This window comes from Papio anubis, chromosome 5 (genome assembly GCF_008728515.1).
Source record: "Papio anubis isolate 15944 chromosome 5, Panubis1.0, whole genome shotgun sequence".
NCBI classification, from domain to species: domain Eukaryota; kingdom Metazoa; phylum Chordata; class Mammalia; order Primates; family Cercopithecidae; genus Papio; species Papio anubis.
This window is the reverse complement of record NC_044980.1, coordinates 83573302-83594854: the sequence shown is the minus strand read 5'-3', so window position 1 is coordinate 83594854 and position 21553 is coordinate 83573302. Positions and strand designations below refer to the sequence as shown.

The window sequence follows — 21553 nt, the reverse complement described above, 5'->3', positions numbered from 1 at the left end:
GACAGGACTGGTACTGATTTCCCTCCTACTTTGTGATGAATAGTACATGTTAACGAATAAAAGTAAATGTCTTTTTTAAATGTCACACATTTTGCTTTAAAAAAATCACATACAGGAGAAAGACATAAATAATTTTGGTTTTGGTAAATACTCATTCGAAAAAAGAAAAAAATTAGATTGATCAATTTTGTCAAGTATTGGCATATAGATGAAGTCACATAAAATAAAACATGATTTTTAGTATACTGCATTTACTTTGCAATGTAAATTAAATGTAAAGATAAAGTCATGCAACTGTCATTCTTTCTAGAGAAAAGGAATATATACACACATATATATTTATCTTACAAAATAGCACAAAGTTAAATAAAATACATATATTTGAATGGTATATAAATATAAGGGTGTGTATTGTTATAAGGCAAAGATATTTCTAAAATACACTGGTCATGTATGACCAAGCACATGTTTGTGAATGAACATTCTCATTGCTGTATATTCAAGAAGAGCTAAACAGATAACACTGTGTTAAGTATCAAGAAAAAATCAACATATTTTTACTCAAAACTTTCTAAAAAGAAAGAAATATGTAAGTCATATTTCCCTACACTTATCAAAAATGTTATACAATTAATCTTACATATAGTATTTTTGACAAATTAGAAAGAAAATATAGACGGTTATGATATGAACTGATGGAAAAGAAAATGTTAATTGTACATGGCTTATTTCCTAGCCTATAAGCCTTTTTTTGTCTGGGTTCCATCTGCTAAATCAAACTGCTCTATTCATTCATAAAGAATCGTTCTTTACTTTCAAATAGTTTGCCACTGGGACAGCACATTAGTAACCCCATGCTTGCCAAAAGCTGCACCTCAGACTAATGTATTTAGCTGAGAGGTTTACTAAAGAATGAGGAGCGACTAAAGAATTCTCCTTTCTTTAGTTTCATTCAACTTTGCTTGCAGAGGCTGAGGCTTCCTATTCTTGAGTTGCTCATCCATTACGTACTATGAAAACTACACAACCCTCTTATTCCAACCAGCCTTCCAGAACCTACAACTGTTTTGAACCTCAATGATTTATGTCAGTGACTAATAATGCCTTCTTCCCCCTAAGCGAGTGTTAAATTAACTGCACCATAAGACCTATGTTTTTTAACTATATAGAGAGATACACAAAGAATTGAGTCTGAAATTAGTGGTGCAACTTTCTAACCCAGGATCACCAAAAATCAGATATTAATTACATCCTTCTTCAACTTTTTCTTAGTTTTCAAGTGTTATCAAAAATTAATTTTGTCATATTTATATAGAATACTGAGGCAGAGTAGCTAGTATAATATCTGACTCGTACAAAGGATGTATTTATACAAGAATTCTCTGCAGCTACTTGGATAGAAATATTGGACTTTTTTAAAAGATTAAAAGTTTAACATAGAGGATACTGATATTGGTACAGATTTTTTATATATATTAGCACAGTTTTTACTGTCTCTATTCATAGTAAAAACTACTTTTGAGGCATTATGAGAAAAGAAATTAGAAAGCTAAAATAACAAAAACATTCTCTGTAACTCCAGAACAACGTTTCTGCATCATCAATTCTCAAAACTTTTTATCACATCACCGCAGCTATTCCACATATGCCAGAATGCCCAGGCCTCCATGAAAGCAAAAGCAACTGTGTAAAATCTTGGCCTCATTCCACTTGTTTTAATAATCTGGTTCTTGTATGAGTTATAGATGATGCCAGACGAGACAAACAAAAGGGAGAACACTAGGCACCAAAACATTCCAAAAAATCCTTGAACATATACTTATGAGAATGTTCTGAAACCCTGAAACCTGAGGACACTGACAGCACAGAAGACAAACAAGTGCTGACATCAAAAAAATTCCATTAAATTCTGAAACTCAACAAATTGTATCCCAGACAGTCTTGAAACTTCAGAAATGCTACTGTAAGTGTGAACTGGTAAAATCAGTATGCATTTCCATATTAATAAAATCAATGTTTAAAAGCAAACAAATTATGTCATGTTTTTGTATAAAGCCAGAGGGTTTTTTTGGTTTTGTTTTTTAGTTTCTAAATATAGCTCTAAATGTGTTCTGGTGGCAGCATTCTAGTTGTTTTAACTTAATGCTCACAAGGGCCCAAGTCATGTGCATGGCCATTTGCATGGCCATTTGCAGTATTTCACTTCACAGATCCAGACTCCCTGGCATCCACAAGCCACAGGACAAACCAGACACAATTGTGAATAGAGCCATCTTCCCCATCTTTCCACTCCAAGAAAAATCCAAGGGTCCTCCAGAGAGTGAGTTATCCTCACAAGTAGAAGCACGCATCACATGAAAATTTTCCCACTTGGAGGAGATGCAAGAAAACAAAAATTAATAATAATAAAGATGAAAAATTAATAATAATAAAGGTGATATAATAATAATAATAAAGGTGAATAATAATAAAGGTGAATAACTACTGCCATTAGTGTAGGGCTCTGGGGAAGATGGCAAATGCCTCCCTCTGTGTAGATATATTACAAAAAGGTGTCGCCTACATACTGACAAATCCTACATCCCCACAACAGGTTACCCACTAAGCCCCTTGGACAAGAGTTCTCGAAAAATGCACTAACAGCACAAGTATGCCTGGAGGCTCAGCTTAAAAAAAGGCGGGAGTCTTCAAAATGAAAATAGTCACCCTACCAAGTGCTGACACAGTCTTACAAAATTCAGAACACCAACAAACAGTTGTAAAAAGCTTTCAGAGACAAAGATCGAGTTATCTAAAAGATAAATCATTTCCTTCCCTTCAAATTTCTCATCTGCAACTCTGGAAGCTTAACAACAATTCCTTTCAAGTTCTGAAGAAGAAATTATTTTAATCTAGAAATTTCTACCAAGCCAAACTATCAATATGAGTATAAAATTTCACATTTCAGGTGCTCAAAGACTCAAAAAGTTTACTTTACATATATAATTTCAACACATGTGGTTTGAGGGTAGATATAGTACAATAAAACTACAACATAATCCCAGAAGGAAAAGGCAAGAGATTAAGAAAATTCAGGAGTTCAGTAAAAAACATCCCAGACAACAGATGTAAAACAAGCATAGAAAGCAGTTAGTTTAGCTAAACTCAACATTCAACACGCACAGGAAGATAGCAGCAAGGTCTCAAAAATATAGTGAAGATAACATATAGAAAAGAGACAATCAGAAACTCCAGAGAAAAGAATAATAAATCCATCATAAAAGAAAATCTAGACAAAATATGAAACATACTTAAATGTGGTAAGATTCAAAGAAATTAGTGAAATAGAATATTTCATTTGCTATATACTTCAGTTGGTAAAATGTATGGCAACATAAGATTTTAGCTCTTTCCTTGTCAGTCCATTCACACTACCTGATTCTGTATTTAATTGGTTTACATAATTTAATAAGCACTCTTTATTGATTTTGGAATTTAAGTGTCAAGCAATCAACACATGGAAAACAACAACAGTATCATAAATGAGTGCAGATATTTTGCACTTTGGCCATAAAAATAATATTTTGGTTAGCAGAAGAAATGAAATATGTAAAATGGAAGGATATGTTATGGGGACTTTACTAAACAGTTGAAGGTACAGAGATTCTACCTAGACAAAGAAATTGATTTTTTAGTATATTATTTAAAAGTATTTATAAAATTTTTCTTGGGCCAGGAGCGGTGGCTTACACCTATAATCCCAGCACTTTAGGAGGCCCAGGCAGGTGGCCAACATGGCAAAACCCCATCTGTACTAAAAACACAAAAGACCAGCCTGGCCAACATGGCAAAACCCCAGCTGTACTAAAAACACAAAAATTAGTCAGCTGAGTGTGGTGGCAGGCACCTGTAATCCCAGCTACTCGGGAGGCTAAGGCAGGAAAATCGCTTGAACCTAGGACGTGGAGGTTGCAGTGAACTGAGATCGTGCTACTGCACTCCAGCCTAGGTGACAGAGACTCTGTCTCAAAAAAAAAGAAAAATAAATTCTCATATTGCTTTATTTCTGAAATATTTTCCTTATAATATTCATTATGAAAACACACTTATCCTACAAATCCTATTCCTATGTCATATTTTCCCAAATCAATTCAAAGCATAGTTAGCCTCTCTTTCTCTTGCCCTCCCCTGTAATAGTTTGTAAGTTACTCTACTATGTTATCCATGACAGTCTGACTTGCATGACTGGCATTTCACGTCTGGTGTACTTTTAATGTCACGTAATTAAAATATTAACTTTGGTAAAAATTCTTGTCTTATTTATCCTTATACACCTCAGGAGCAGGCATCATCTCTCTTCCAACTACCTAAATAACTTTTAGTAACAAAATATAAATGACAGCAAAATAACAAAGTCAAAATAATTTTAGTTAATTCTTTCACACAGATTAGTACACTTGAGGGTTAACCAAAATTATGATTATTTTAATACTAAAAGTACCTGTACTAGAAAGTGAGCTCCATTTTGAAGGAATGCATCATTTCTTATTGGTAATTTTGTAGTGACTTGAGTTTTTTGCTCTGGAAAAGTGAGGTCATTTCTCCTCGATATATTTAAGATGCCATCTTTTGCTTGCAAGGAGTCCACAGCTCCAGCAGGAATGTAAAGTACAGAATAAAGCAGCCTCACATCTCCTTTAGTCCCTCCTAGTCTTGTAAAACTCAAGGATAAGTGTCGTTCACCTGGGCTGCTTTCAATCTTCTGGTTTTCCATAGGAAAAAATGTTATTAGGCCATAGACATCATCACTATCCTGAATGTAGAACAAAAGCTGCAGATAAAGGAATAAAATATTAAAGTATAGAATTCTCACATCTGAGATTATCAAATTCTGTATTTTCCATGTTATTCTAATTTGAATATTAATATTTCATGTCTAAAAATGATGACTTCCTACACATAATAGAGTAAAAGATGAACCAAAAACAGATTTGGAAATGTTCCTATATCAGTTTGTGGAAGTTTTTAGAGAGTAAAATATTTATTTTCAGAAGGAATACTGAACAAGAAAACTATCTTTCCAAAGCCAGTGTTTTTCCTGTCCCTTCAAACTAAACATAAAGTTGATATGTATGATCAAATTCTTTGGTTCTTCTACAGCACAGAAATATTAACAAGCGTAAAGCGTAACAAGAGTTATACCTCTGCTGGCTCGCTCACTTCTGCACCTCCTCGGATTGTGTGAGGCAGAATTTGAAGTAGATAAGCTTCTGCCTCTTCTGGAAGATCATCATCAACTACAGTAAGAGGAACTGTTGCCAACATCTGCCCTTGTGCAAAATGGAGAACTCCAGAGCTTGGTGTGATATCTGCTGTTACTGGTGAGGGATCACTGCTGTTCCGTGTCAACACCCAATTCACAGAGACGTTCCCATGGGTACCGCCATTTCTAACCACTGTGATTTCTTCAAATCTTAAATGTTTTAAAAGAAATACATATTGTCACATAGTACACTTTATTTCCCTTAGATTAGCCTTCCCAATGTCAAGTTGTCCATTAGACACTGATAAAAACAGAATCTATGTAACAAAAGAACAACTGATTTGTTTTTTGTTTGAGACTGGGTCATACTCTGTTGCCCAAGCTGAAGTGCAATGGTGTGATCAGAGCTTACAACCTCAACCTCATGGACTCAGGCAATCCTCCTGCATTAGCCTCCCACATATCTGGGACTTCAGGTGGACACCACCACACTCAGCTAATCTTTTCATTTTATTTTATTTTATTTTATTTTTTGTGGGCGGGGTCTCACTTTGTTGCCCAGGCTGGTCTCGAACTTCTGGCCTAAGATAATCCTCCCCCTAAGCCTGCCAAAGTGCTGGGATTACAGGAGTGAGTCACCATGCCTGGTGAAAAAAACATTTTTAATATGAAGGTGTAGATATGTGAATGCGTCCTAGGGAACTACTATACTATAAATCATTTGCATAATTAAATCACACTCCAAATAAGAAAGAAAACAATGAAGCCATGGTAGAAAAAATGACACATATTCTAACAGTTCGTTGGTGTGTCCAACATCACAAAACTTAAATCTTGGAATAATATATTAAAATAATGGTAGCAATATATTTAAAATAAATCATACCTTGATATTCTGTCTTCATCAATTATAACTATCCTTTCAAACAAAACACTGTTGAGTGAAAGGACTCCATAAGGTTTATCATTTGGCTTAATGGTGACTTGTACAACGGAAGGGCTTATTAGCACAGCATCTCCCTGTAAGGTATCTTTTAGTAACATAATGTGAAACGATTCAGCAATCTCTGGTATGGTGTCATCAACTATTTGAAATTTCAAGTGAGATTCATGAATAAAAGGTGGAAAAACAACAGTTGTGTTTGGCTGAAGATCAATGAAGTCCAGATTTTGCTGGGCATGTGCTGTGGAATTCCCAGTTGCGATAGCATAACTGATTGAAACCTCATATTCATCAGATCCAATCAGATTTCCATTGTTGTCCTTTCCACGAACTACTGGAATTAGGAGTATGTGGTCTTCCTCAGGAACCAAATAAATACTCTGAAGGAATCTCACGGGACTATCATTTTTCTTAATGATGATTTCAACTGAATTCCTAGAGGTGTTTATCTCAGCTCCTCCTTCTACACTTTTCAGTTGAACTAAAAATACTTCATCATTTTCTGGTACCTGTTAAAGGAATATAAACAGAGGCAAAACATCAACAGCCAAAACACCTGGAAAGAAACTAAAGTGTAACAAGTCATTATGCTTCAATACAATCACATAGAAATAAAAATTCTCTAACTGAGGGAGCAAATAGAAAGGCTTGTTTAGTCTCCAATTAATAAAATATTTTCCACAGGTAAATAACGTATTTTAGACAGGAAAAGAAAACATAATGAAGCAACAGTACAACTAATGAAGTATAAGTATAATGTCTTTCAACCTTAACTGGTCTTTGGGTAACTCCAAAGATTAAACAGTAAAAAACTGTCATACATTTCTATCAGTTTTATCAGTTTGGTAGGGTCAGAAGTAGTACTGAAAATCTAATAATACCTAAGAATCTGGAAAGTACGTTAAACATTACATAAAAATTGTTAGTTTTCCTTGTGAATTATTCTTGCTTTTCTCCAAATGGTTGTTAATTCAGGAGTTAAACATGTGACACCAATATATGCTTTTCGAGATACACATCATGCCTCTCTGGAGAAAAAGCTGTAAGAGTCACTACTAGGAAAAATGTTGACACTGTTAAAGTGCAATTTTTGCTTTTTTGTTTTTTGGTGTTTTTTTTTTCCTTTTTTTTTTAATGCTCCTGCAGAGAAATCTTGGGGTTAATCTCCACAGTGCTGTGTGAGCTTTTCATTCACCACAAACTCTATTTTAGAAATAAAAGTGAAGAAAAAAATGCATACTTTTACCTCCATCAGTAGCAATACAAAAAGCAAAGCTATTTATCTTAAAATGTTATGATTTGATTGATCTTTCAAATTTACAATCAAAATGTATAATTAATCATCTCCCCAAATTATAGCCCGTTCAATGCTCTGAGATCTTAAAACAAAAGGTTTTTTTTGCTTGCTTCCAGAACCACAGGAACTAGAGATATCAATGCTTCCAAATATTTTATTTTTTTTCAAGAGAAGAACTCTTTTCTCATAATGTCTTCTAATACTCTAATACATTTTTTTTCCTTCTCTTGAGGTTTCTTGTGATTTAGTTTCGGAATATTTGTAGGAGGGTAGAAGAAGGGTTACAAACTCCCAGCTATTTTCTTTTTGTTTTCTTTTCTGGCAAAATTTAGTTTCTTTTCTAAAAAGTCATGTTTTCTCTTGTTTAGCTCATGGGGGGGACATCCTTGCACATTATTGCTCAGATTCATTCTTTTCTTAGCAGTTAAGCTAGCTGTATCATGTATCTCTATCCTTGGTAGTCTCAATGTGAAATATGAAAATAATAAAAACCTTCCCATAAATGTGAACATTAAAAATATCCAAACAAAAGAATATCAACTTAAGTAGAATTTTTCTTTGCTTTTGTAGTAAAATATTTATTCCAGGTTAGTACTGTTCTTGCTCAAAATTGAAAGCACGAACACAAATAGATTATCAGGGTATACAAAATGCTTAAATGTTTGTATTATGTATGGTTGCTAGTTATATTCAAATTCATCAGCTTTTAGATGTACAATTTAATGTGAATTAAGTAAGATAAATAATAATAACATGTATTCCAAAATAGTCAGCTATTTATAGCTGAGGTATGACTGGCCACAATACACTAAGTTTATATAGGACTGTGTCCTGCAACACAGGGTCCTTGTCCCATTTGGGTATGTAACATTAGCCAACCTCATCGTCGAGTACTGTCAAGTTATAAATTACTGTTGCTCTGCCAGGGGGAAAGGTGATATTTCCTTTAACTGGACTCAAATCTTCATCAGGGGAATTTGGGCCACCCTCTACCTGAAAAGAAACACACAATGCCGTCAATAAATACAAAATACTTCTCGAGATTGAGAAAGCATCATTGTGATGTCAGCTGACAAAAATCTGAAGTTTAAAGATGTTCCGAAAGAATTATATCATTCTGCCCTTCAAATTAATAGGTCCTATAACGTAATTATAGATATTGACTACAACTGCATTAAAGTACGTGGTTTCCATGAGCTGCTTTTTCTCAAGCATTACGTTAAACCTGAGGGGAGAAATACTCTATAAATATTTCTTTTTGGAAGAAAGGGTATTCAAGATTAGTAAATTCCCTCAAGTAACAGAATCAAATGCCAATATTTTCCACTTCACAAGCTGGATGTGAAGATGTGAAGAATGAATAAAATCATTCATTAAAAAAAGCATTTGTTGAGTACTCCATGCCGCATCTCTTCTAGGTACTAAAGATTTAGCAGTGAACAGCGCTAACTCCGCACCATATAGACCTGACATTTAAAGGAAGGGAATAAATGATAAATAAATAAATGGGTGTGTGTTATATGATAATAAGTATCATGGAGAAAAAATTAAGAATAGTATGAGAGAGATCGAGTGCCAGGGAGGGGTGCTATCTGTATGCAGTTATAATCAATATAAAGCACTTACAACAATATATGGCAATATTAAGCACTCCAAAAACGTTACTTATAATTATTTAAACAGAAAACAGGCTACAAATCTGATAAAATAACTTTAGACATCCATAGATAAGTTGAAAACACTCTAACCTGGATGATTTATTCTTTCTACAGCCAATTATTTTCTAATTTTTCCAATATTTATCAGAAAAACTTTCAAAAATTTATTGTCTAAATGCATATTCCTAAGTGCCTGAAAAATTGTGTATGACTTCCAGTGTAGAACTTGCAAGACTACTGCATATTTAGTTAGTGTTTACTATGTTTTTCATGCATTATTGCCCTCTGCTGTTCTATGTTCTGTGTAGTTAACATAACTACCATATGATGTGGACACCCACAAGCATGAACAAAACTATTCTATGCTTCCATAGAATTGTGTTACATAAATATAAGTTTCCATTTTATTGATATTACAATTGATAATTAGGAAAGAAACTGGTGTCTGAAATTGCTACCACTCTAATGTTTGAAAATAGTGTATGATCATGTTGCGGATCCTAGAAAACACAGAAAACACAAAAATTAGTTGGAGATTTAAATGTGTATCTCACGGAACAGCAATGTGGTGACACAATGATTGGCACATGGTCAGTAAGCAATCAAATCACATGATTAGAGCTAGTACCTGAAAAATACACGTCACCCACAGCTTATCATATTCATGCCACATCCTGTAACATTTATGGATTCCCATGGTGGAGTGCAATGGCAATAAACACCATCCATTTGGTGTACTGAAAAAAATGGGGGGTAGGGGAAAGGCATGGTGGGTCATGACTGTAATCCCAGCTCTTTGGGAGGCTGAAGAGGGAGGATCATTTGTGCTCAGGAGTTCGAGACCAGCCTGGGCAACATAATGCAACTTCATTTCTACAAAAAACATTAAAACTTAGCTGGGCATGGTGATGCACACCTGTATTCCCAGCTATTCAGAAGGCTGATGCAGGAGGACTGCATGAGCTCAGGAGGTTGAGGCTGCAGTGAGCCATGACTGTGCCACTGCACTCCAGCCGGGGCATCAGAGTAAGATCCTCTCTCAAAAAAAAAAAAAAAAAAACTAAAATAAAAATAAAATGGAGAAAGACAACATATTAAATAATTTTACATAAACCTAAGTAATCCATGGGTATTTTAAAATTTCCTATTTTTGAAAACATTTATCATAAAAGTTTTATGAAATTTATAGAATTAACATTATTATTCTATCTTATGATTTATTTTTCCCACATAACTAAAATGTTAGCTTGTATTTCATGTAAGCATTGTATACACAAGCAGCAAGGAAAACATTTTTATATTAATCATGAAATGTATCAGATCAGAAAAGTATTCATCTTTTTTAATTGTATTGTGTCGTGTTTATTATACAAGGAACTTTGATTTTCAAAACTGTAGCCACCTGGTATGAACTCCAGTGTTCGCATTTAAAGTGATTTCAGGGCCGGGTGCGGTGACTCACGCCTGTAATCCCAGCACTTTGGAGGCCTAGGCAGGCAGATCACCTGAGGCCAGGAGTTCAAGAACAGCCTGGCCAACATGGTGACACCCTGTCTCTACTACAAATACAAAACTTAGCCAGGCATGGTGGAGCGTGCCTGTAATCCCAGCTACTGGGGAGACTGAAGCAGGAGAATCACTTGAACCCAGGGAGCAGAGGTTGCACTGAGCTGAGATCATGCCACTGCACTCCAGCCTGGGCAACAGGGCAAGACTCTGTCTCAAAAATAAAAATAAAAGTAACTAAAATAAAATTACTTCGGAGTAAACTTACCTCAAAAGTCACCATGACCATTCCATAGGTTCCCTTTTCCCTGATGAGAGTAAGAGGCACGGACTCGTTTCTGCCCCTGGGCTCACTCACTGTGACTGAGGGAAGCTATTGAGGAGAGCAAGCACAGATGATGAGGAGCTGAGCAATCAGAGGTATGAGGCGGTAAAAACTATTACCTCAGAAACGCTCGATTTCCACAGACAAATCAATCCACACTGTATATAAGAATGTGATATTTCCTAGCCTCAATGAACTATAGCTTTAAAATGCTGAAAAAGTTAAAAATAATAGAGTAAAGGGAACATAAAAACTAGCCAAGCAAAAGATGCAGTTTCTTGTCCTGGTTCTACCATCAAGTAGCTGTTCTGCTGAGGAAGTTAAAGGTGTTTTAGTTGAAAGGTGACAAACTCAAATGCTCACAGAGGCCCAGGAGGTGACAGACATGAGTTAAGCCTCCAGACCAAGGCAGCAGGTCACTGGGACCACCACTTAGCCTTGCCCACAACCCCTCTTTCTCCACATCAGCCAGCTTGTCAGTGAAAAGCAGACACTGCTAACAACCTTCAGGACAGGATCTCTGCAGGAGGTGAAAGCGAGGACTTCAAAAGAAATATGCTGATTTGGCTGGTGGAAATTCAAGGTGGGAGAGGAGGAATACAGACGCAGCCAAGTGCACACAGGTTACAGAAGCAGTGGCCAATTCTCCGGGTGACAGCAAAACTCAGTAGCTCCATCCATAACTGGGGTTAGGAATGCCCATCTTGAAGGGTTGTGATAAGGTTTCAATGCAATAGTTCACATCAAGTGCTTATACTAAGGCTTCTGTAAATGTTGCTACCTGACATATACTGAGGGTTCAGTAAATGTTGCTATTATTATCATCATCATCAATGTCATCTTCACTACCAACATAATCATCCTCAGGGTGGAAACCAAAGCCAGCCTATTGAGCACCACTGTGAGCTCAATGGTTATTTAGTTTAATTTTAAGGATGTCAAAGGCTGCCTGGCAGCACTGAGACCCCCACCAGTCAGGGACCTGGGACTCATGCCAGAAACTAGGATTCATTTCCCAGAGGCTAAGATGTATAATGTCAACAACAACAACAAAATAAACCTTTAAACAAATCAGTATGAGGTCAGAGGTGATACACAGGGAGTTAGTGTAGCAGGAAAGCCATATGGAGAGAAATTAAGCAATTAAGGGAGCCTGCTTCATCATTAATAATTCCTTATCATTCAAATAAGAGATGGCTGATTAATTAACTTAATGTTTGTAAATGATAGTATAATGGAGGTTACCGAATTTCTACTAAACTGAGGTTGGTCAAATACACTTTTTAATGAAGATACTGCATTATAAAGATCATATTTACCTATAGCCCACTTGTTTCAAAGATAAGTTAAGGTACCAAGAAAATGACATACAATACAACCAATTGTAGTAGCAATCTAAAAATAAATGAAAAGCTGGGAAGTACTGCAACGTGTTTTATTAATTATAATTAGTAATGTGATTCAAAGAGACTCCAAGTCAGGAATGTTACTGGAGTCTAAAATTTAGTGGCCAAATTCAATTGTATTGGAGATAAACTTGGTTTTATTTTAAGAGCTAGAAACAATTTATCTAAAGAAGGGCCCTATCTTGTGTATTTGTTTCCAAGCATAAAACCCTCTGATCATAGGATTGACCAGAGCCACAGGAATTTAGTTAAGGAACAGAAAATAAACTATTGAGCAAAAGTGAGTGGGATGAAATGAAGTTTCAACCTTCAGAAAATATCAATTAATGGGAAAATCTTAAGAGTTGGGATGACTACAGAATTTTAAAGAGATGTTAACACCTGCTATTCAATTTAAGTTCATAGTAAGTTTTTTGAAAAGTATTATTTCAATATGCTTTCTCATCTCCCATTAACTCCAAACTTTCAGAAGAGTCTGACAAACAATCAACACTTTATTTAGGTGACATTTGGGGAAATCAGGCAAAAGCAATGGGTGGTATATCTGAATTAAAGACAAAAGTGGAAACAAAGGAGTCAGGTGGAACAATCAGCAAAAAGAGATTAGGACAACAGATGACCACGATCATACAAGCCTCCTCAATTCACAAACATCTTGGGTAGAACAAATGAATGGTCTACAGAATGTGAAACAGAGATAAAGTTAAAGCAAATTTTATTTAAATATCAAAAGACAGCATGATACTGCTAACATCACGAAAACTAATTTTTAAAATTTAATAAACTATTATCTAGCAACCACAAGTATCATCAAATTGTGTCCATACCATATTAAATGAAATAATTCCAAATGCATTGTCATTTGATAATATTGTCACAGTAACAGTCCTTGGCCATCCGAGCTTCACATTTGCTGAAGGTTTCTAAAATAAAATCCCAAAAATAAAATAATGAATTAAAAATAAAATAATAAATTAAATATTTATTTTTGTAGAATTTGTCTTCAAGTAGTTATTGAGAATATAATAAAAATACATATGTAATCTTAATGTACAGATTAAGTAAACATTCCAATTACATCAATATGGTTAAGAAGTTCCAAATGAAAAATTTTCAAAAAAGTTTTGAAAAGCATAAGTCACTGACTCTTAATAATATATGATAGTATAATTATAAATCATCACTGGCTAGTAATACTATATTATAAATTAGTTATAATTACTATGCTGTCACTAATATAACAGAATTAAGTACACACACAGTACAAAATTCAATGTAATTTTTCTCATGCTATTGAAGGTACTGGAACTTTAGAATTAGTTATTCTATGAATCACAGAACCAAATTGAAGATAAAACATTAAAACTATGTTTATAAAATGCAGAGTTTTCTGTAACATTTGCACAGATGTTCAAGAGCAGCACAAAAGTATATTTTTTAAAGAATGACTTAAAAGAGCAAAACATAACTGTTTCAAGTGTCATTTTCACAAATATTTTAATTGTAGTGACACAATTATTAAAAAAAAAAAATTCTTAATGGTCTTTAGAAAAAAACACCAGAATGTTGTTAGCGAGTCATTGCCTCAACCTAATAGATGAAGCCATAAAGTTCAATTAAACCTAAGACTACTCAAGTTTTTTTCCCCAGCGGTACTCTGAATTTAAGTCACAGGGACCTCCCACTTCCATGCCTGCTTTTTGTATCCTTGTCCTTTGAACTCAGAAGTCACAGTCATTCTTTGCATATCTGGTAGCAGGCGAGGAATAAAAGAAAAAAAGGCCAAAGGGAAGGCAAAGTTCTCTGGAGCAAGTGTCACGGCAATTCCCGAGTAAGGTGAATGGATTCAAAAACTAGCTGTGGAATTTCTGAACAAGATCAAGGAATAACCAGATTATGGAAATGCTGAAGAGGTTGTCAGTTCTGGATTCTACGAATACCACCACCAGTTATCTGAATTGGCTCATCTCTAGATAGATACGTTGTTAAGCACTAAAAGATTTTTACAAGTTTTATAAGTCCTCCTTATAATTTCTATAAGGAGGAAACATGGACTTACCTGTAATGTTAAGTGAAAAATAAAAGTTTCATCAGGCTCTGGTAAGTCATCATCACATACTGCTATGTACACTGTTCTGTTTGTTTCTCCAGCAGGTATAAAAGCTGCAGCATATGTATCAAAAAAGTCACCACTGTCCTCTCCATACAGCTATGAAATGCAAAATATAGATCATTCTTACTTAACACAGTATTAGGACAAGTAAAACTGATGTTAATTACAGCAATCAAGAGAAAAAGCATAAATCAAGTGACTTTTATATTTATCAACAGGGTTTACAAAAACAAAAATCATAAATATTTAACAACTAAAAAAACTTATCTTCAGAAATAAACAAATGATTCTAGGCCAGGCTCAGTGGCTCACTACTGTAAGCCCAGCACTTTGGGAGGCCAAGGTGGGCGGATCACAAGGTCAAGAGTTTGAGACCAGCCTAGCCAATATGGTAAAACCCCGTCTCTAATAAAAATACAAAAATTAGCTGGGTGTGGTGGTGTGCGTCTGTAGTCCCAGCTACTCCGGAGGCAGGAGAATCGCTTGAACCCGGGAGGCAGAGGTTGCAATGAGTTGAGATCGCACCACTGTACTCCAGCCTGGGCAACAGAGCAAGACTTCGCCTCAAAAAAAAAAAGAAAAAAGAAATGATTCTAAACAAAATCATTTGTTCATGTTGTGAAATGAAAACAAATATTACACAGAAAAATAATAATTATATAGGAAAGCAATTATGTGAATTTTTTTCTCTGCTCTTGATTGATCTGGAGTAGACTACAGCAAACCTAACAAGAAGACAAATTATAACTAAAATTCTCAAAAAAATGTTGTATATATGCAAAGCAACACAACAGAATATTATTCAGCCATCAAAAAGAATGAAATCCTTTCATTTGCAGCAACATGAATGTAAAAAGAGGTCATTATGTTAAGTGAAATAAGCCAGGCGCTGAAAGATAGATATTGCATCTTCTCATCCACACATTCTCATCCAGCTAAAAATGTGGATCTGATGGAGGTAGAGAGTAGAATGGTGGTTACCAGAGGCTGAGAAGGGAAGAGGACAATGAATAGAAGTTGGTTAAGGAGTCAAAAACAGAAGGAATGGGTTCCAATATTCGATAGTACAGTAGTAAAATTATAGTTAACATTAATTTATTGTATCAAATAATTTAATATATCAAAATAGAAGAGGGGAATTGTAATGCTTCCAACACAAAGAAAAAATTAATGTTTGAAGTGAGGGATATCCCAATTCTCCTAATTTGATCATTACACATTGTATACAAATATTAAAATATCACATATACCCCCCAAAATACATACAACAATTATATATCGACAAAAAAGAGAGAAGGAAAAGAAAGAGGTGTATGTGGCCTGACAAAAAATGTGTCAGGAAAATCAATTATTTCCCTATCTGTTTCAAAGAAACTGCTCTTTCCCAAACTCAACCTAAAGTTGTACTCATATTCTCCCACATCTCCAATAAAGATCTAATTCTTTTAGCATTTCAAATGTTTTAGTCATCATAAACTTCTCCTTAACTTTTTAAGATCTTATTCTGTAAAATCAGCATGACTAGTAAGAGTCTCCACATTATTAGTAAGATTCTGCATGACCTTGTGCAGATCAACATGCGATCTCTTTCACCAAACAGCACAAAATGAGTAATTTAACTACTAGAAAAAATATTTGATTTAGTACCAATAAAAAACATGTACAGGGAAATTTTAGTCAATTCCTAGTTCTCATACATAAAAATAAGTTTTAAATAGTTGAGAAATCCAAGTAAGTTGTCAAGGGTGTTGGAAATATACCTTACTATAGAAAATGACACAAACTTTAAGAAAGAATTATCAAGAGCCACTGAAACAAACAGAAAAGCACAGTAATTCAGCCTATGAAAATCATTTCATCAATTTCATTAATCAAATGCAAATTAATCAAATAATTAACAATTCAAAATAAGTAAAAATCAAAATATATACACATATATATATTCACCAGAATAACATTCATAGTAGTAAAAATTAGAAGCAACCTCAATGGAAAGGAAGAATGATAAGGAAGTAATTACAACACCATCAAGAAAAGTTGTGAAAATGATAAAGGAATCTGAAAAAATTGTTAAGATTCAATGAAAATTATGTGAAAAAGATTATCTAATATAATGCATACTCTAAAAATAATTTCTCTATATAGCTGTATGTCACAAATAACTAAAATTATAGCATTGGATTTGTTCATAGGTCATTTTTCTGCATCTTCTCTTTTTATAATATTTCATAATGTGATTATTAAACCTACTACTTAAAATTTTATTTTTACAAACAAAATGTTTAAGTACTTTGAGACTCAAATATAGCAATGTTCTTAGTGGTCATATAACATAACTTTCTGGTTAAAAGTAGATACACACTCACGCACACACAATCCACCCAGTAACTAAACTGTGTGCAAGGTAGATCTATAGTTTAACAAATTCTACCTAACATTCACTTAAGTTAATATTCTTAATTTTTCCCACTAAAAGAGTTCTCAGACATAACTAAAGTTTTTTTTACTATTGTCAGTTTTCTACTTTTAAATATTCCATACATTTTCTCTACACCACCTTACAATAGATAGTATATCTGAGCAGAGATAACTACAATCCAAATTACTCAAAATGAAAAGTACTTGTTCTAAAATAAATATATGAACACTATAAAATGATCAGTCTATATCTTTAAAAATGGTACTGTCAAATGCACATGGTTATGTTGGAGCACTCTATAAACCTATAAGAGATAAAAATGGAATAGTGTTATGTGCAAATCATCTATCATTTACCATAATGAAACTGCTCAAAATCTCAAACGGAAAAAAAAAAAAATTCCTTGCCATTAAAACTAAGAAATTTCATATCTATTTCAGTAAAAATAGAACTATAATAATTTCTTACCGATACAATTGCAGTAACATTTGCTGGCTCTCCTATCCTTTCAATGATAAGACGAATAACTGTTGTACTTGTTTCATTAACAATAAATTCGGTTTGTCCAGTAAATCTTATTTCTGTTTCTCCAAACACAAACAGGATGAGTAAAGCCGAAAGAAGATTTACTAATAAAGATGCAGAGGGCATCCCTAAAACAAAACAAAACAAAACAAAATGTATATATGTATAAAATTCACAAAATATATCTAATCTATTTTCATTAGATTGTGATGTTTATAGACATAAACACAGTATGAAAAGTTAGACAGCAAACAACTAAGACATAAATATATCAACTACTAAGCCATCAAACTCAGATGTGTGATGACAGAAGTTAAAAAAATCACGATTGTACTCTTATGGTTCTTTTTCTACCATTCAGAAATACTTTTTGTTTTTTAGCTTCTATACCAAGATAATAGTTATAAGTTAAACTTACTTATTAAATTTAGTTCATGTAAAAAATTTATTGACATCCACACTTTAAGAAAAACCTAAGCAGCAACATGGAAATTTAATTAAAGACCATATTTATACAAATAAAACTATGAAATACCAGCCAAAACTGAAACAGTTGAAGCTACATTTCTAGCAACAAATTGATTTCTTGGTTGGTGTTTACTTTTTCCTTAAATTTGTCTCCTTTGAGAATTTTTTTTAATTCTTAGTCATTGCAAGGAAATTCTAATCCTCTCAAAGAAGGGATAAATTTCCAGGACTTAAATTTCTTTCATTTTACTAGCTAAAATACTAAGACCACATCTAAGAAAATGTTCATGTTGCTTTAAAATAAGCAAGTTTATCAAAGTGTATATTTCCTTTTTTTCATGATACCTTTTTTTTTTTTTTTTTTTTTTACTACGATATGTATATGTATGAGTCATCAATATTGTTCCTACTTTCAGCACTCTGGGATTCAAGAGCTTTCAAAAGCACAACAGTGCAGTGGTCTCCTGAAAATGCTGCTGTTTTGTAATGTAGATGTACCTCTAAAAATGTGAACAATTTCCCTCATGGATCATTAAGATTCCAATGGATCTATGTGATCAGTCACACGAACATAAAAAGTTCACGTGTTTTAAGGAGCTGCATTACATATTCTATGAGCCAAAATGCTTCCTATTAATCTTTACCTTGGCCAAGAAGTAATAAAATTTTCTTGTTTGTGATGTTTCCACTTGGCTACACGTGGCTTTATATTTAGACACACCAAATACATGAGTTTCTGATATATTTTAGGATTTAAATGCAACGTTCTCAGTTAAGTATATACGGATAATGCAGTCTGAGACTGCTCAATGATGTCTCACACACTTCTGACTGCAAAACCCAGACAGGGATGCTGAGTTCAAATGGAGTCCAGGAAAGGGATATAAGCTAACAGGGACAGAGATGCTGAAGGATTGGGACTTCTTTTGTACCTGTCCCTTCTCTCCAGGCAAACCTGCCAGAAGACTAATGAAATCTGAAGAAGAAATAAAATAGTTTTCCTTGACCAGCTGCAAACTCTTCCCTGTCTTCTAATCCAGTAATGTTCATGGAAAGAAAGGAAATGAAAAAGATGAGAGAAAGGGAAGGGAAAAAAGCAAAGCATTTGTGAGACAGGAAGGTGGGAGCAGTTCTGAGCTAAACCAAAGCCAAGTGAAGGTCTTTTTATGGAATCCCAAAGCCAGAATGATTTTACACCCCACTTAGGACAAATAGTGGGAAGGAAATGAACAAAGTACAATGAAGAGAGTACAAAATGAAGAGGGAGAAAGAAGGTGGCAACCTAGGCTTTGGATGTGAAAGAAAAAAAAGTCAACTATGGTCTACTGTGATTTTGAAAGAAAAATCTAAAGTCCCTGAACGGGAGATGTGATAGAACCGTGAACTGAGAGAAATAAGACATCTGAAGTGCAATGTGAGACAGAGTGAAAGTGAGATTACAGCATGAGTAGAGGGAATCACGAACAAGTAAGAACAGTTCTCAAAATCTGTCCTGCATAAAGATCACCTCAGACATTTGTTAAAATGCAAATTCTCACTCTCAAAAATTCTGAGCTGGTGAGTCTAGAGTGAGGCCCAGGAATATGCATTTAAAACAAGTAGCCCTATTAATTCTGATGCAACTGATCCTTGGTATAAGACACTTTGAGAATTACTGTCCTAGAGTGTGAGGAATAGTGTTAGAAGTGTGTCCTGGAGTGAACATACAAAAGGTCACATTTGTAGTTACGAGTTAACTACTGAACTTTTTCAATGCTATATGTGCAAACTTCCTCATATGTTTTTTCATATTCTGATATCGCATTTTAAGATTTTGTGCATTCTGAATAAAAGCTGTAATGCCTTTTACAGAGTGATCATAACAGCAAATGCTTATATAGCACTGTTTTAAGGTACTTTATGTACATTAACACATTTAATCCTTACAATATCTCTATGAAGAAGGTGAGCATAGCATTAGTACCATTTTATAGCTGAGAAAACTAAAGCAGAGATGGGTTAGTTAACATATGCAATATTATTCAGTTAAGTGGCTATGTAGGCTTTGAAGGCTAACTCCAAACTCTCTACCCAATAACCACACCATACTGCCATTTACATTTTATTTCAACAAATCACACACCACCACCTTGAATAATATGATAGATCATTTATGCTACGTTTCCAAGCATTCAGATATTTCAAGCTCATGCACAATAACCAAAACTCCCATAAGAATGCATAATTTTGAATCTCCTAAAAGTTTCACTTTATTATTCTAATAAACATTACATTTATTTAAATGACACTACAGTTTTCTTGACTACTTTAAATATTTAACAGCATCTTTTTATGTCAGGACCAATAGCTCAAATGCTGCATTCTTACAGTTTCCCAGGCAATTAGAGCTCCAAGATCCTGTGTTTAAGTCAATAAATTCATTTGAAATTGGTCCACATCAGTGAGTTTTGAGATTATGCAAAATGAGCACACAGGCATGATTGGAAATGCCTCAAATTCTGTGACATCATTGATAATTGCATCTCCTTTGCTTTCATCTTTTCACACTGTATGAAAAGTTGTTGGGGCAAAATTGGCATTCAATAGAATTTAAAGATTAAAAAAAAGCTTTGAAAATGAAGTTCCCATTACAAGACACGCATAATTACACAAATGCTGAATAGTTTATTTTTTAGAGTAGCTTGGTACACTTCCCTCTATCATACTAAAAATCTAATCTTTGGAATTCTGTTTTTTTTAAATAAAACTCAGAAGACAAGGCATTAGTAATAAATGACACAGTGCATAAGTCTTAAATCTATTTTAGGTCATTTTTTTCTCTTATTAGATTTAACACAATTTTTTCATGCCCCGTCAGACCACTTATTTTTAAACTTCTCTATAAAATGAATTTCAAACGTATGTTTTAAGATCATGATGTGCATAATTTGTATTCTGTTGCAATTGTGAAAGAATAATTGCTTCACTGACATCATTCTTCTTCTCTAATGGGATGATATTCCAATATTCAAGTCCTCTCATTTCCAGCTATCATCCATGTTCTCTTCGCACCTCTCACTTTTGTTTTGTATGATTCAAAAGAAATTAAAACTCTTTCTTCCCTAATCTCTTAATAGATCTCTTATCATGCTAAGATGACATGTAATTTAATTTCTTGCTTCTTATTTCCTGAATTCTACTGTGAGATTTTGATAAGTCCTGATAGCACACAGGCAGAAAATCTCAAATTCTTGAATTCTAGTAATCATATTCAGTCTCTCCAACAAGTCACCTAATTTTGCTCCAAAAAAAAATTCAGAATTACCTTCTGGACTATATTAGAGCAGCTCTTACAATGCAAAATGGTTGTTTTCAGAAAAGCAGCTTACAGTTTAATATAACATTTGTATATTGTGTACCTGTATGTCATGCAACACCCTGTGCTAATCTATCACCGAGGACACAAAGACACTTAAAATATGTTCCTTGGCTCAAACAGAATCATAGGGTTGGCCATTCAGATCAGGTCAATCAAAGCCAAGAAGACAGAAGACACAATTAGGAAACTTTCCCTTAAGCATAAAAATGGAAATTCCCTCTACCACTGTATTTGGGATTGTGATAATTGGGGCAAGTTCTCCCACAGTCTGGAAATGAAACAAACACAGCCAA

The 21553-nt window shown here is 34.1% G+C and overlaps 1 protein-coding gene across 3 annotated transcripts in view; it reads right to left on the bottom strand.

Annotated features, from left to right (window-relative positions):
- Positions 1-21553, bottom strand: part of ADGRV1 (adhesion G protein-coupled receptor V1) — a 585058-nt gene that overhangs the window by 519411 nt on the left and 44094 nt on the right. For all 3 annotated transcript variants that reach the window (XM_031666293.1, XM_031666294.1, XM_031666295.1), the window contains exons 2-9: positions 17378-17562; positions 14437-14586; positions 13205-13300; positions 10915-11019; positions 8362-8475; positions 6129-6694; positions 5182-5452; positions 4481-4810 (exon numbers count right to left, since the gene is read on the bottom strand). In XM_031666293.1, the coding sequence (XP_031522153.1) occupies positions 4481-4810; positions 5182-5452; positions 6129-6694; positions 8362-8475; positions 10915-11019; positions 13205-13300; positions 14437-14586; positions 17378-17562 (1817 nt within the window). The remainder of the gene's footprint in view (positions 1-4480; positions 4811-5181; positions 5453-6128; positions 6695-8361; positions 8476-10914; positions 11020-13204; positions 13301-14436; positions 14587-17377; positions 17563-21553) is intronic.